Source organism: Pollachius pollachius (assembly GCF_949987615.1).
Source record: "Pollachius pollachius genome assembly, chromosome: 10".
NCBI classification, from domain to species: Eukaryota; Metazoa; Chordata; class Actinopteri; order Gadiformes; family Gadidae; genus Pollachius; species Pollachius pollachius.
Window position 1 is genome coordinate 663,549 of NC_136943.1, and position 17,359 is coordinate 680,907.

Consider the following 17,359-nt stretch of genomic DNA (forward strand, 5'->3'; position numbering starts at 1 on the left):
CCACTGTAGCATTTCCGTTGCTCTTGTTTGTTTAGGGACATGACTGTAAACAGAGCGTACCATCATAGGAGGGGACAGATAGCAGAACACTGTGTGAGTGTGTGTGTGGGGGGGGGAGAGAGAGGGAGAGAGAGAGAGAGAGAGAGAGAGAGAGGGAGAGGAAGAGGGAGAGGGAAAGAGAGAGAGAGAGACAGTGAGAGAGGGAGAGGGAGGAGAGAGAGAGAGTGAGGGAGAGAGAGAGAGAGAGAGTGAGAGAGGGAGAGGGAGAGGGAGAGGGAGAGTGAGAGAGGGAGAGGGAGAGAGGGAGAGAGAGAGAGTGGGAGAGGGAGAGGGAGAGAGGGAGAGGGAGAGAGAGGGAGAGGGAGAGAGAGAGAGTGAGAGAGGGAGAGGGAGAGGGAGAGAGAGAGAGGGAGAGGGGGAGAGAGAGGGAGAGAGAGAGAGAGAGAGAGAGAGAGAGAGAGAGAGAACGCCGGAGAACGGTTCTGTGTCGCCGGGTGAGGAGGGTGGGGTCTGGTGGCGGCAGTGTTTGGAGGAGTGGAGGATGTTATGTTTTCGGGGATGTGGTCGGTTCTGTTTAGAGGCTCAGCAGGAAAGAGCCAGGACCTAGGGCGGCCCGGCGCGTCCTCGTTGTGACACACAGAACACTACGCCGCGCTCTGGCCACTGGGGGGGCCCCTCACAGGGGCCCCACTCAGCAGGATGGGCCGCTGTCACCCAGTGACGGACGGGCGGGGCGGGGGGGGGGAGACGCTCCCGGTTCCATGAGGCTACTGCCATTGTCAGTGCGATGGGGGTATGGCTACTATTAGATTTGGTCTGTATTGCTTTTCAATCAAGTTTCTTAAGTTAAGTCATTATCGTCGTTGTCAAACCTTAAACCTTGTTTAAAGGTGCAAATAGTGTAATATATCTGATATTACATATTATTATTATTATTATTGTTATTATTATCACGGCTGTTTGATGTATATTGCAACGGTTATTATGTTTAATAAAGTGTAGATGTAATACTGAGAATGTTTTTGGAGATGTATTCCATTACTTCCGGTCAGACCATCTATCAGTGAGCCACGAGCGGTGCTTCCGGCAGACACCGTCCTCGGGGGCTGGGATACCCGAGAGGAAGGCTGCTCGGGTGTCTCCCGTTATCACGGGGCTCCCTCGGTGACAGCTGCTGGGGAGCCGATCGGCGCTATCCCCTGCTCTGCCACATTAATTAGGACAATTAAGAGATTTACAGGACAGATGGATAGAAATCCAGCTGGCTGCGGCGGCTGGCTCTTGAGGAATCATTACGACGGCGGAGCCTGAAGGAGCGGTCCAGAACATACGATGGGCCCCGGCTGATGATGCTCCAGCGCCCTCTTGTGGTCCCGTGGTGTAAATACCGCGCCGCGCACTTTGGAGTGTGAAACTAGCAGTGCATGAAGCCTGTGTGAATTGTTTAATGAATGTAGTTAATAATGCATTTGATTAAACACAATTTCAAATATTTTAAAATATTTAAACGTCAAGCTTGCTGTGAACATGTGATACATAATTATGAACATTGTTAAAATATAATCATGTTACAAATGTCAGTGAGCCAAAGGCTGACAATTACATCATGCTGTGCTACTGTAGAATTCATTGAAGTAGTATTAGCCTTTTAGATAATAATAATAATAGTAATAATAATAATAATAATAATGATAATAATAATCATAATCATAATAATATATGGCCACCATAGGTGTTATTATAGTAAACACTTCAACAATACATTTTGATGTTTATAGTCTATAGTTTTTTTACATGAATGTTTTTACCCTAGCATAGCAAAACAGATCGTTGTGGTGATTCTAAGCAGAAAAACACTTGACGAGCATTCAAGTGTGTTTTTATTTAGCAAAAACAACATAAAACATCAATGGAAAACATTACTGTGGAAAACAGATGATAGAAGCAATACCAAAACCGCCAAGCAGTATAGTTCCTCAAGACAGCAAAATGGTTGCCAAGCAACACAGGCCAGCATACTTACAGATTGGCAGTGCACTAATATATGAATTGTGGTCTCACGTCTGTGTTCAAAGCAGAGTATTTACAGCGGCTTCGAGCTAATCAGAATCAAGGACGGGATTGGGCAGAAGACATTCCTAGAGCTCTGATAGAGGCTCAGAGTAGCTCAACCTCAACCTGTTCCCGGTGAAGGCTCTTCTGCGGACAGGAAGAACGTGTTACTCCAGGGAAGAATGTCTTTAGAAGAGAGGCTCATTGAATCTGTTACAAAAACAAGCTGCATTTCTTCTTTATATCTGCTATGAAATGTATTTTAAATGACTCACATGTCCAGGCTACCCTTCATGCTTTTTGATCCTATGGAAAAATGCGAGTTAAAGATTTTTTAAGGAATGTAGTGGAATAAAAAACATGATCTCAAAGCGGTGCTGTCCACAGTGCCGACTGCTACTCACGCCGGATTCCCCACGCGATCACGAGGGCGGTGATGAAGAGCACCACCAGTAGAACCAGCACCCCCACTACCACTGCGGGGTTCTCCTCCACCAGCACCTTAAACAAGAACCTTGTTCGTTTAACGCGCCGTCATGAATCAATCGACCAAATTGAAAATTATAGCTACAACTGCAGCTACAACTTCAGCCACTAGAGGCAGCCATAGGACACTTAACATAGTGCAGCTTTAAGCTGGTTTCAGACTCACCGCAGTCGTTGTGGTAAAAGGTAGGAAGATCGTTGGTGTGTCAGTCTGTTGACCTTCGGAAAGAAGGAAAAAAACAATAGATGAAGCAGGAAGGAAGCCCTGCTTCCTTCCCCATATTGCAAAAGCAGCATTGCTGCTGCCCAGTTCAAAAAGAGTTTGAACCAAAGTTGTGCCACAGGTCACATTGTTACGCCATTCTGTTTGAAACGTTATAAATCAATGTCTGATTGCAACACATATATTAGACAACTCTATGTTCAAAATGTATGTTCCTAATTCCGTGCTCTGACACAACTGATTCGCATGGCAAATTTGATGAGTATATTGTTATCATATATATGTGTACATGATAACAATATGCACATATACAGAAGATATATGTGCATATTCTGAGCGTATATTGTTATCATCTATGTGTACATATCATATCAGGATATGAGTGTCTTCTGTGTGTATGTTGTTATCATTTGCGCCCACGATATGCCGTGTTCATTGCAACAAGAGAATCACAAAGGCACCTTTCTCTGCGATGACGAAGGTGAGGGTGTTGCTGGGAGCGCTGCTCCCCGCAACGCTCCGCGCGAACACGCGGATGTGGTAGGTGGAGGGACGCATCTCTATGATGGTGGTCGCCGTCTGGTTGGGGCTGAAGCTCCCGAACCTCTGGGTGGAGTCCCATGAGGCTGTGGAGATCACAGGGGATCACTGGGACATTAGTACGAAGTCTTCAGGCGTTTAGCAGCTGCTTTGTCCAGTGTGACTTGGACAGTGAATGTGGAAATGTATTTATGTACGATTGTAAATGTAACTACATTTTTTTGATCCACCAATCCAAGTGTTAGTATATTTATGTCAGTATATACATATACATCTTCATATATAGTTATGTTTGTATGTATAGTGGCGACACCGGGGATCGAACCCACAACCTTCCTTCTGGGGAGGCGAACACCAAAGCCACTTCACGATTGTATAACGAAGACTGCTGGAAATAAGGGCTCATCTGAGTCTGTTAGTTCCTTGCCTTCCTCCTCTTTGTACTGCAGGTCATAGCTAGAGACAGGGAAGCCCCGGTTGAAGCCAGCCGTCCAGCGGAGAGACACCTGCTGGTCGTGGACCCCCAATAGCTCCAGAATCGGGGGGTCTGGGGTCACTGAGAGGTCAACAACACAGAGACGTTTAGCATCCAGATCGGAGTCACAAGCTAGCTTTTTTATTTGTGGGTTATTGCTGTTGTTTATTGTCGTCCCGCGTACCTGCTGAGGAAGTTGTAGAGATTTCTTCAAAAGGTATCGTGATTTGTTCGAGCATTGTAGGGTTTTGTTCGGAAGTTGTCGTGATTTTTTCGAAAGTTGTCGTGATTTGTTTGAAAGTTGTGGCAGCAGTGGTTGGGTCCTGTGTGGATGTTGTGAGGACTTTGGAAAAGAGTAAAGACACAAAAAACCAAAAAAATGAATCAGACAAACACAATCTGTTACATCGATCTACACAGGGGTGTTTATAGGACTCAAACTTTATATATAAAACCTATTGTAATAAGATTTACATAAGTGGGAAAACTTGGACTTTTATTTTGACTAGAGTTTTCGCACGCGCAACTCTAGTTGTAATTAACAGGGGTAATTGTTCAATGGAAAGTCTAGTATACTATGCATGCAAATCAATTATTAAATAGCTTTCACTGTTATTCAGGGCTGATAAGTGCATTGACATTTTTAAATGCAAGGCAACTACTATTGGTTAGCTGAAAATAATAGTCATCATTGAGATTAAACATCTCTTCCAGTGTCCTGGCCAAGACAGGCAGTAGTAGCCTACAGTCACACATAGCATACACACAAAACATAAGAAAAATATAACAACTAAAACAGTCCGCAGGGGGGAAGGGGGATATCAATATCATGAGACATTTTGGGAGGCTCAAGGAGGAGAGCATTTTGAGTTTGAGCAACAAAGTGTAAAGGCATTTCGGGAGGCTCAAGGTAGATTTAAAAATCTACCAGCCACTCATCTTTTTTACCAGCCACTTTTTATACGCTATATATATTTTTTAATATATGCGTACATTTTAAACAATATAATAGTAACACTAGATAAGAAAAGTGTTTTTCATACACATCATTTTTTCCATCAGAAGGGATTTTTACTGTAAGTAGGCGCTACCAAGGAACTGAGTTGAAAATGTTACACTCTTACCGCATATGATAAACAATACACAGGTATCTGCCATGTTAAGTCATGTTTATTTCAAAGGTGTTACGATGACACGTTTGGGGATAATTCATCTATACAAAGTATTTTCAATAAAAACAAATTGACATATTAACAATAAAACAACATGCATGGTTACACCATCATAAGTCAATAGGAACATTTGTTTTTTCAGTGCAAGACACATTGAAAAACGTCAGAATACATTAAAACTATATATATAGGAACTCGTTAGCGTATCTGTTTGTGTACGTTCGCTATGCAGCCCTGCTATTGCGTATTCACAGACTGGCTTTTGTCAAAGGAATACCCGGTCAATGATGGATTTAATATGGACACAAACGACTAAACATTGGATCTTTGAATGGATTTATATGCACGTTACTGGATGAATTGATAAGCTCCTGTAAGGGCTACGATGGCACAGATGACAGCTGATTTGGAAAGGAACAACAGCAAAGTAAGGAACCCCGACTTTTTTACTGTTCAATTATTAATGTTGTTTATGAACGAGTATTGGAATACTCGCTCGGAATATCCAACGAGTATTCGAAGCCTGTGAAATGGTATTCGGGACAGCCCTACGTCTTAGCACACACACTTGACATCTGTTTTGACCAGACTGACAGAAAGCAGCTGTTTGCCAAACAAGTGAGCAGAGCTCTAAGGTTACCCAACATGCTCGTTTTTCGACAGCAACAAACTACTGCATTAGGCCTAATAGAAAATAAAAAATTAACTTACGTGCAGTGCCATTCGAAGTCTTGAAATGGCCTTCCCTTTTTGGAAATTGCGTGTGCATTTCGAAATAGTAGAGAGAGAGTTCTATCAAGCTGGGCTGTTTTGAGGCTAACGAGCGGCCTCATCGCTGTCGTGGTTTCGGCCGCTGATTTTCCCTTGGCAATTTTCAAAACGTGAAGGTGACTTTTTGAGGACTCGTGGTCCTCCACGGCTTCCAATTTTAGGTTTTGTGTCCCACTCACAAAACTATCGGACCTGTGGCCATCCGAAGCATGTTTAAGACAGAGAGCACAGAACATTGTCTAGCTCGTCCCGTCAAACACCAGCCGGTCACGGTGTTGCCCACTGTCCGATGTTCGCCATCTCTTATTAAAACGCTTCTTTTTGGGGATGACAGCCGTACTATCATCCGCCACCTGTACCTGGCCTACACTCTCCTCAGCTGTTCTCTTTCCTCCGGTGAGGAAACGCAACATTGCTTTCTCTAGTATTTTTTTTTTTATATGTCAATATAAATGCTAATCATGCTAATTAGCCTAGCATACTATACCGAATGTTGATACCGGCATACTATCTCTATGGTTACCGGTATATTATCCCGGATGTTGACAGTCGCAGTTCAGCTAAAGAGGCGTAGAAGAAAAGGGGGCCGGATGTTGACAGTAATTGTTGTGGAACCGTGCAGCGCCTTATGACGAATGTATTAAATATGCAAATTTGATCGGACCTGACTGGAAAGTATTACCCGACACAGTGGCGGGTGAAGGGACACAATTCAACCGCCACCATACAAATCCACCCGCAAATGGCGTATGGCGTGTGGCGGGTGTTAATTTCCATCCCTGGTGTGTGTGTGTGCGCATGTGTGTGCATTTCCGTGTATGTTCATGCGCATGTGCGTGCTTGCGGTGTATATATGCGTTCGCGCTTGGCACATGCTTACTTGAGTAACTTAAGTAACTGGTGCGACAGGCCTGCTATTATAGTAGTACGACTTTGGAACTAATTAAATAGAACAAATATTCTTAGACATTTTCAGCGGCGGCTGAAATTCGAAACTAAAAAGGGTCTTAAATCCCCCATATCACCTCACTACTCAAACACGATTCAACTCTAAGCCCTCCGATGTGCCCCCGGTGGACAGGTGCCTCGTCGTACCTTCGGCCAGCGTTGTGCAGAGGGATGCGGTGGAGGCAGGCCCGCGGCCCCGGATCGTCATGGCGTTGATAATCACACTGTACTGCGTGGCGGGCCTCAGGTCGTTCAGCACCTTGCTCCCCGGGTCGGCGGTGGAGGCCACGGTCTGGTGACGCCAACTCCCGCGCCGTGTGGCCGAGATGTAGTCCTGGTAGCTGATGACGTAGCCGCGCAGCACCCCGTTGCGGAGCTCCATCCTGGGCGGCTGCACCGCGTGCACAATCATACATGCTAAGTATACGGTTTCAGAAATTCAAACCGGCACTATGTGCAACTCTTTGCCAAAGGAATAAGTGAACTACACATTTTCTCAAGAATTAATCGTACCTATCCACATTCAATCGTCGAAATAGAAAATGATGGCTAACTGTACCGACAGCGATATATTGTTTCTCTTTCTTCTGACTAATGTAGGTCCCTTTGGATGAAAGCGTCTGCTAAATTCCCTACATGTAAATATAAATAGCTACAACTGCAGCTACAACCTCAGCCACTAGAGGCTAGCATAGGGCACTTAACATAGTGCAGCTTTAAGCCGTCTAACATAGCAGAGCCCTCCGTTGTGGAACTCTGGAAGGCTGCCCGGCGCAGGACACGACGGGAGGCAGGCGTTATTCAGGGACGGGGACTAGCTTTCTGTGTTTCACTAAGTGCTGCTACGCCCGTCCCAACATCCACGACTCAGAGTTCAGTCTGGAGAGCAAGGCCGGGCTAAGAAATGTACCGAGATACGGAAAAGGAGGATGGCTTTGATAAACGTTTACCTTCCAGGTGACCCTAAGGCTGCGGGCCGTCAGAGCCTCCACCTTGACGTCCAGCGGGGGGCCTTCGGGTGCTGGAGGACGACAAGTCGTGTGACCGTGAGTCATCCAATCATAAAGAACAGGGAACGCTAACAAAGATTGAAGTGTGCGTATGAACAGCTAGACAGCAGGCAGCTGGGACTGCTGTAACGCTTTACCTGATTCTTTGGTGGACACCGTGACCACGTTGCTGGGGTCGCTCAGGCCCTCACTGTTGACAGCGAACATCCGGACGGTGTAGGCCTTGTTGGGACGCATGTCGATCAGCGTGACCTGAGTCAGCGAGGGGCTGACCCCCTTCGTGGTGAGGGCCTGCTCCCAAGGGGCTGGCCAACGAGATCCACCAGGCCGGGGCCATCAATAAATCACAGATCCATTCTGCACCGCTTGCACAAGTACTTCTTTAGCACGCACACGCAGACACGCACGCATGCAGGCACACGAGCACGCACGTTCCTGCACACACACACACACACACGCGTGCATGCACGCATGCAAGCACGTGAGCACGCACGTTCATGCACACAGGCGCAAATGCTTTGGTAGCACCGTAGAATAACTGCCACTTTGAAGCATTAATAAAGCATTAAATAGTGGATTCCTTATTTATAAAGCATTGAGTGAATAAATATTCATTAGTAAGCTATAAATAATCAGTTCTAAATGATTAATAAGATAATAAGGGTTAAGGGTAGGGAAAGGGTTCGCACAATCATTTACAAAGCGTACTAACTATTCAGACTGCAGTAATAACACTTTATTAACACACAAGAAATGCTGCTGCTCATGTCGTTAGAGGGCATGATTAAAGCCTTTGTGTGTGTGCTGATCTGAAGTGAGGACCAGAGGGGCTCAGTCAGCGTTTACCGGTTATGTCTTTGTAGTCGATCCTGTAGCCGGTGATGGGCCGCCCCCCGTCCGGCCCTGGGCTCCATCGCACCCCGAGGGTCTTCTCCCCCACCTGCCCCACCTCCAGGCGGACCGCGTGGGGGGGACCTGGAGGCAGAGGGGAGGGGGGTGGTCATTGGAACAAGGTTTTCATGTTGCGGTGAGATGGAAAACCTTGTTTTCATTCAACTTAAATGACAGCAAAAGTTGTCATGGTTATTAGTTACTTTTGCTGTCATTGAAAACTTTGTTTTCAATTGTTTTCAAAAGTAATTAATAACCAATGGAAACGTCATTGAAAACTTTGTTTTCAATGACAAGGTTGAAAACAATGTCAGATGTCCATGTTGGAGCTATGCAGTCGTAAGATATAATTGTAAAACATTTATTTAGTTTGTTTACTTAATATAAAATAATATGACTACTTTATGTTTATTTTCTCGTTTGTATTATAAATTAAAGTTGATTTGAGTTTGTTTATGCTTTTGTTTTGAAAATTTTACTAGCCTATACATAGAGGTAGGCGGGCACAGGTAAGACAGGCACTGGGAAGGGGCATGGTTTATTACCAGCTGTACGGGAGAGACGACGGAGATGAGGCGGCCAGTTCCCACTGTCGCACATTTGTTTTGTTTGCTTGGAAGATCGGAAAATAAACCTTCAGAAACCCCAATTCACGACCGGACAGTTGACTCTTTTCCCTGCACTGCGTGAGATTCGCCCCCCTGGCGCCTCAGTGGCTATTTTCATTACGTTGCTTTGTTTGATTTCTTAATTTTCAAGTTATTGTTTTATTGCGGACAAATCGCCACTACAGTCCATTTGTTTCTCATTGTTACAGGAGCCTCTTTCGAATAACGTGTGGTATATAATAGGGTCTAGAGCGGTGGCCCTCTGCAGTGGCTCCCCGGGGCTTGGTAAAAACAAAATGGAAATAAATAATGCATATTTTTATTTTTCGTTTTAAAGGGAACACCTCTTATTTTGGAGTTCAAGGGGATACTGTGACACTGAAATAACAAACAAAAAAGTGTTTTCACATTTTGTCAACCAAAGTAAACGTCACATCCTACAACTACTAATGTAATAAATGCAACCAACTATTGGTTATTAGTTATTTTATATATAAGTATATATCAAACTTTATACACTGTGTTATCTTAATTTAAGGGATCTAACAGGTATTTTGTGGCCCCAGAATAATGGTTATCGGTGGGAGAGGGACCAAAAATGGTTATTTTAGTAGTGAAAGTCGCCGAGACCCCCCACACATCATTCCTCCTCACCCGCCACCACGCTTAGCGTGGTCTCGTGGATTTGATCGTTGAACCAGCCGGGGATGTCCACGCGGCAGCCGTACACGCCCGCGTCGCTCTCCTGCACGTGCTCAAGGGTGAGGGAGACGTCCCCCGGCCCGCGGGACCAGGGGAGCTGGTAGCGCTCGCTCAGCCTGCTGACCACCTTGCTCCCGTCCGTCCGGAGCACCTCGTCGCTGCAGCCGCTGGAGGGGATGGGTCCGCGGCCCCAGCACACCCCCAGCGCGCCGTAGTACACAGCGTCGTAGGAGCAGGGCAGCGTCACGTCCTCGCCCACCCGGGCCACCAACGTGCCCTTTCCGCGGACGCCTCCTGAACAAATTCACGGTCCAGGGCAGTTCAATGGGAAGTAAAATGAGGTGGGGCAGTTGTAGAGATTTAGCGGATTTTTTAAGTGGACCAGAATAAAGCGATTTCTAGAGTTCCTTGGATTGATTTTTTTACTTTTAAATATTTTGCTACAAAAGTGCCATAATTCAGGTGTAAGGTTTAAGAGAATAATTTAAAAAAAAAGAAGAAAAACATACGATATATTATCATACATATTTCATACAATAAATACATCATGATCAGACTTTGCAGGCAGAGTTATATATTTTTGATTACTTTTCGGTATTTGAAATGCTTTTTTTTTTTACTATTTAGGATAGCATCTATCTTTTAAGCATTACTTCTTGTAATGCTTCTGTACTATTTTGTAAATATACTTTGTTGTATTCTTTTCTTTAACAATGGTCTCTTTACATAACTCATCTCCATTTTGTTATTTGCATCTTTATTTATTTATATTGATTTATTTATAATACAAAAGGATAATAATCAAAAATAAATGTGATCATATTATTCCCTGCTCCATTATGACATCCATCATTTAAGATGGTTCCATTCAATAATGAAAACAATGATATTGATTTTGAACGATCAAAAGGTCTTACCAAGCAGAAGACAGAAGGCCATCAGGTCAAAGGTCAGGCACCTGCTGCTGGCCAGCTCACCCATTATCAATCTCTCCTACTTAGCTCAGTGTCAGAACCAGCAAAGCCCCTAAAAACCTTTCATTCACCTGCGGTAGTTCAACGCTACTAAATCCAAAACCACAGAGTTGTCGAGGCTTTGAAACCTTTCCAAGTCTCATGACATTATAAAAATGTGCTCACACCAACAACTTCTGTTTTCGCTGAAGGGGAATATAGAACGGGACCACTTCCACCTTGCGGTTTTGGTTCCTCGTCTTAAAGGCCGAGAGGTGGCCAACCTCTGGTTATTCTAATTGAGCCACAGAGGACGTGTAAATATACATACAGTATACAACATAACAGAACTACATAGAGCAATATGTTGTATTCCTCACAGTCAGTGTGTCACCACAAATATAGCATGCCTCATCTGGGATTTGATTAATGTGAGACTTATTCATTGATTCGTTTATCGGCTCGCAACACTTCAGAGGGGAGAGAGCCGACAGGTCAAAGGTCAAGTCGCAGGACAACGGACAAGAAAGTAGAAGAGGAGGAAAGTCTTCAGTCCATACTTAAGGATGCCACCGTTTACATGCATTTACACACTGTTAGTGCATGATACAAGAGAGCAGACTCAATAAATAAGCCCAAATCTAAATAAATACATGGTCTACGGAGGCCGTCCCCTCGGCTGTGTAGTCTACAGGGTCTCCTGTGTAAACATCAGGGGCTGTGGACTGATGTTTGGTCCCTTCCTAGGGAGCTTCCTCTTCCATTCCCACAGTGACCAACGCCCTCCAGAGCTTCCCATCAACATGCTTTCCTCATTCTACTTGCATCATTATTTGTGTATCTTGAGTTTCTGCGGTTCTTCTTCCTCTTTTTAGTGCATTTTCCAGGCTACGTTTACGTTGCTAGTGGAGCGGTTTAGGACCCTATTTACCTGGGGCTGGATCGAAGCCCCACTGTTGCTAGTTCGATGTCCGGCTCCTCCTGGTTGAGTGTCAAGGTGTTCCTGAGCAAGGCACCTCACCCTTACTGCTCTCCACGAGCTGGCTGTCAGCTTGCGTGGTCGACTCTGCCGTCGGTGTGTGAATATGTGTATGAAACGTTCTAAGTAAATAAAGCTGATAAAAGATAAAAGTGTCTATTAAACGTTTTATTGAAGCTTTATTCAAAATGTTTTGGGGCTGATAGTTTGAATGAAAAGAGGGTGTGAGAGGAGTTGACCAAACGGCACAATCTCCTGTAGCATATATAACCCACCCACGTGATATACAACCCTATCAAAGCATCAACCCCCTGGCTGTCCCTTCCCCCCAGCCAGTAGCCTACATAATAATAATAACCCCCCCCCCCAAAAATGTCATCTTTGTGATTGACTACTTTTGATTGGAGGTACAATCAGAAGTTATCCGTCATATTAGGCCTACAGCATTTCTGCTCGGCTAACAGGGAAGAAAACGTCTCCACAGAGCGCTGACTGAAGTGGACCACTGAGCCAGACTTTAGCTTATGTTGCACACTCCAAAAGAGTACTGACAGAGCAGCTCAGACAGAACACACAGCGATTCTAGAACTCTCCTTAGTATCAGCACTTCCTGTGGGGGGGGGGGGGGGAGACCATTGCAACACATGTCACATCACTTCAGTCATGACAGCTGTGACAGTTTGAATGAGCAGGGGTTAGAAATTCTTGTTTAACTCTGAAACATGTTGATTTAAATTGGTATGCGTGTGCAGGATTACACCGCTTTAAATAACTCCGTCTATTAATTGCATCGACAAAATGTAGCCTAATATAGTATGGGAATTTTTGATGGAGTTAAAACGAAATAAATTATTTCACCGTAAGACTTCCATTCGTCATGTGCGTGAAAAGAAAATAGCCATAGCAAAGATTTATCGGTAAGAATGCATTTGTGCCACCAGATGACGCTGTGTTCACAAATATATCGCCTAGTGGCTGAGGCTATGCCAAGTAGTATCTACAAAACTGCTAGTAAAAGAAAAGAAAAATCTAATCCAAACGAATGATCTCATTTCTATTAAAAGGGTGTAATTCCTTTAATTTCAGTCACACATGCCTGCACACACAAACACACACACAAACACACACACACACACAAGTACACACATACAAGGGCTTTTAAACCCAGATTTACCAGTTTGCAGGCATTTGACACGTTTTTTTAAATCATGATTTCCTCTGCATAATGTTTTGATTTACAGATAGGAGTTGGGTGTCAGAACACAGCCTCCTGTTAATGTAATGTGACTACGACAGTATGTCATTCACACTTCTCATTTGTCCCTCCAGCATTTGTACAATATCATAGATTTTGTAGCTGTGCAGGTTTGCCTTCATGCAGTATCCTTCCACCTGGGCAGAGGAAAAAAAAACACGCAGAATGATGATCATAATTTGATGAAAAGTAACTCAATCATCAACATTGGTTGCAACCTTTACATCTAGGGCATTTAGCAGACGCTTTTATCCAAAGCATCTTTCAACTATTTTTTATGCACATGCTGATGGAGGCGTCTACCATGGAAGGCGACAGACCGTTCATCGGGAAAGGTTAGGGTGAGGTGTCATGCTCGGGGCCACCTCGACGCTCTGGCAACCCTGGGAGACTTCGAAGAGTCTCTAGCGCGTCACCCGCCGCGTACCAACAATACGTTTCACACTTACTTTGAAAGGAGAAGTAGGATGACAACGATGTTGGTGAATCCCAATGCTGTCATTCTGACGATGTTCCCCATAGAAGGGGAGACTTGGACCTCTTCCTGAAACAGAAATACATACAAAAAATAAATAGGCACATTCGGTCATTTTTTCGGCCTAGTGACATTTTTGTTTAAGAAACAGAGTAGACTTTATAAAAATATCTATATCTACATATAAAACATCTTGATTAATATTACATGAGGTGGTACTTTACTTTGTAAATAATATAACTTTGGAACAAGATCTTCATACACAGTACCTGGTTTGTTGTGGTCCCTTGGAGATCACTGCCTGTGGGAGGGGGGGGGGGGGGGGGGGGGGGGGGGGGGTAGAGGGCAACCAATCATGACCACCAATAACATCAACAACAAACAACTGATAGAGCGGAGACCCCCGGGGACCCAGAGCCATACCTTCCTCCTTCACCTCCAGCTGAACCCGGACCATCAGGTCGTTGAACAGACCCGGGACCCTCACTCTGCAGACGTACAGCCCCGAGTCGCCGCTCTGCAGGTTCCGGATGGTCAGGGACACGTTCCCGTCGCGGCCTCGGCCCAGCAGCCAGAACCGGTCCCCCGGCCTGGGGGGTCCCCTGCCGGCGTCCGTGCTGGGGAGGCCGAGGGAGCACCTGTTGTTGGGCACCCTGTCGCGGCACCAACAGGTGCGCACGGGGCCGCCGGTGCGCTTGGTGTCATAGACACAGGGCAGGGTGGCGCTTCGGCCCGCGAGGCCCTCCACCGCCACATCGCGGTCACCTCTGCACACTGTGAGGAGGACCAGCATGAGGGACAGAGCCGTACCCCACACCCACCCCCCAACAGTCCCCTTGTCTCCCAACCCAAGACGGGTGGGTAAAGGTGGGACCCACTCAAATCGATGCCATACAGTCTACGCCTCGGACGCTTACGAAGACACAGAGAATAGAATGTCGACTCACCATTGACGCCGGTAAGGAGGGAGAGGAGCAGATAGCGTAGGGCAGAAGAACAGGTCATGCTTGAACACTGGTCGAGGACGCATCTGCTGTTGCTGCCCACAAGCACACCGAAGGCTGACTGTAGTTGGGTTAACTTCCTGTATTAGTTTTCTTCTTCTACGAAAGATAGAGGAAATCAATGATTTGGACTCTATATATAGGCCCTTATCTTCCAGGCTTCTGCAATGGGGTTAGAGCTCTCCTCCTCTCTCAGGCGATGGGAACCGGCCCAGCACAGCAGACGCTCTTAGAGGGCTTAGTCCACTCAGTTTTAGTTTTCAGCTCCATGGTTAAGCTTTATGCGTCCGGATCAAAATAGCAAAAACAAAAACATTATTGGCCGAGATCACTTGTACAATGTGTGAAAGGCTGTATACATTGTTCAACCTGTTCTTGTGGATATATACATTGTGTGATGGTTTTGGGTTAATTATAGAAGGCCTAATAGACAGGACCTGTGCAAAGTTTGAGTCAGTGTTGGTGCAAATCCTTCTTTTCCAGAGCGTTTACATGCTCCGCAATCATCCGTCTTGTCAGGTTTCACCAATTGGCAGACGAGAACCCAATAGCACGACAAGAGAAACAGTTCAGGTGAAGAAACAGCGTTTATTCCAAGCAGAGGTCAAACCAGATAGTCAATCCGTGTAGCAAACAAATCCAGTAGGAGCAGGCAACAGGAAAGGTCCAAAGTCCAAACAGGCAGGTCAATCCAGTAGGAACAGGCAAAAAGGAAGGTCAAAAGTCCAAAAAGGCAGGTCAATACACGAGCAGGCAGGATCAGGATCAGGATCAGGATCAGGATCAGGATCAGGATCAGGATCAGGATCAGGATCAGGATCAGGATCAGGATCAGGATCAGGATCAGGATCAGAATGAGAAGACGCGGGAGAGCTAGGTAAACACACTAGACAATCTGGCAAAGAACTGAGTGAAATGGACCGGTACATATACTGAGGGGCTGATTAGCTGATGAGGAGCAGGCGAGTATGGGGGTGGGGCAGGCACGGTGAAAGAAAACAGCAGGTAATGCAGAGCAGGAGGGAGTGGCAGAGTCTGAAATGACATGAGTTAGTGTGGCAAAACAGGAAACAGACAAATGAAATACTAAAGCCTTGCTGAAGTTGTGACACGTCTGTACTCGCCACCCCTGCTGACACCCGCACAGAAAATAGTTCAGAAACTCTAAACCTATTAAGTCATTATTTTATTATTTATTTCTAATGTTTTGTTATTATTAGAGCCATCTGATTAATGCAACTGTTCTTTGAATTTTAAACCCTAGCCTTATGTTGTTATTTAGCCTCTCCGAACCTATTGCATGGTTCAATCAATGAACTTAAAATGATGAAAAACAATTCAACAGCCCCCTCGGTTACTTCATCCAGGTTGGGCCCCCTAATAGGAATCTTGTTAAACTAAAGCAGTGTTTTCTCACCATATATTTATTTTTAACTAGTTTCACTTTATTATTGTTTCACTTTTGAAGAACACACCTCAAAGGGGCCCTCCTTCTTGAGTCCTGCGTTTCGATTCCCAAACATACAATTGTTACCAATGAAAAGACGCGCCTGGAATCGTTACACGGGGCGGCATGTGGCTCAGGTAGTAGAGCGTGTTGGCTGGTAACCGGTAGACACCGCCGTCGGTGTGTGGATGTGTGCATGAGTGGAAGAATGCTAGGTGATATATTTGAAGCGCTTTGAGTGGCCACTGGTTAGAAAAGCACTCTATACATGCGGTCCATATAACATTTGCACATATTCGTCCATCTGCCTTTTTGTGCAACTTCAACCCCCTCAATGTAAAGCGAGGCTCAGAGCCGACAGCCTACCCGTCCATAATCAATCCCCTTCTCCTGCTAAAGAAAACAAGGCGTGTTTACTTTGTCAGGACACTGTCGGTGATATGCAGCCCAAATAACGATTAAAAGACGATTCAGAAAACAGCAGCAGAACTGTACTCTGCTGTTGGTGTGAGGCCCTGTCTCCATGTTCAACCCACAGAACGACTGAGAGAGACAATGAGAAAACAGCAGAACGATTGGTTTCTAACGGGTTTGACTAACTCTTTATTCTGCTGATGTGTGCAGCGATAAAGCAGAAGTTATGTTTCAGAGCGCTGACCTCCCAAGTTCGACTTCTTCTTTATTTATTTATATTTGTGCTGCAGTTATACTCATAAAAGACGTGGAGATAGATCGTCCAACTTTTCAACAAGCGAATAGAAGGTGCCGCACTTTTAATTGTGTCTCACCGAATCAGTTGGAACAGAGGACAGGCTCCTCTGTGGTGGAGAGGTTTCAGACGACACAGCACATCATATCTAACCATCAACGGGATTGACCTTTCATTTTGGCGGTGTGATCGGTGATACTGATGCAGTTTGGGTTGGACCGTGGCATCAGAGAACAGACATCTTCTCAGACGGCTACAAACACAGAACCTCTGTCGACCTCATCCTCCTTCTGAGTTCCTCACAGAGAGATGTGTCTACTGAGATGGAGGGCAGCTGCTTTAGGGAATTAGGGAGAATAGCAACTACTTTTGAGAATGCATCTCTGGTGATCTGTATGAAGGTTGGCGGTACTCACAGGTTAAGGTGAGGAACAGCTCTCAATTTAACCCAAACCCTAACCCTAGAACCGAAAACCAAACGCTCAAAGCAAATCCAGAGAAAGACCAAACTCCATCCTAAAACCGAAAACAAAACCCTCAAACCAAAATCAAGAGAATGTCCTAGCCCCAAAACTAGAACTGAAACCAAAACCCTTAAACCCAAACATTTGAAACCCACCACCCTAACCAAAACACTGATAACAAATCCCATTAACTAC

General features: G+C 45.2%; 1 protein-coding gene across 2 annotated transcripts; it reads right to left on the bottom strand.

Moving 5' to 3' along the window:
• Positions 1-12,154: 12,154 nt before the first annotated feature.
• Positions 12,155-15,187, bottom strand: LOC307081829 (hepatitis A virus cellular receptor 1 homolog). 2 transcript variants are annotated; one of them, XM_079745173.1, is made up of 5 exons: positions 14,488-15,187; positions 13,964-14,314; positions 13,810-13,841; positions 13,515-13,609; positions 12,155-13,202 (listed from the first exon to the last, which is right to left on the bottom strand). In XM_079745173.1, the coding sequence occupies exons 1-5, from the start codon at positions 14,543-14,545 to the stop codon at positions 13,184-13,186; spliced, it is 555 nt and encodes a 184-aa protein (XP_079601299.1). In that variant the 5' UTR covers positions 14,546-15,187; the 3' UTR covers positions 12,155-13,183. The 2 variants fall into 2 exon arrangements, with proteins under 2 accessions (XP_079601299.1, XP_079601300.1); XM_079745174.1 differs by lacking the exon at positions 12,155-13,202 and having other exon boundaries at positions 13,541-13,609; positions 13,810-13,837.
• Positions 15,188-17,359: the final 2,172 nt, after the last annotated feature.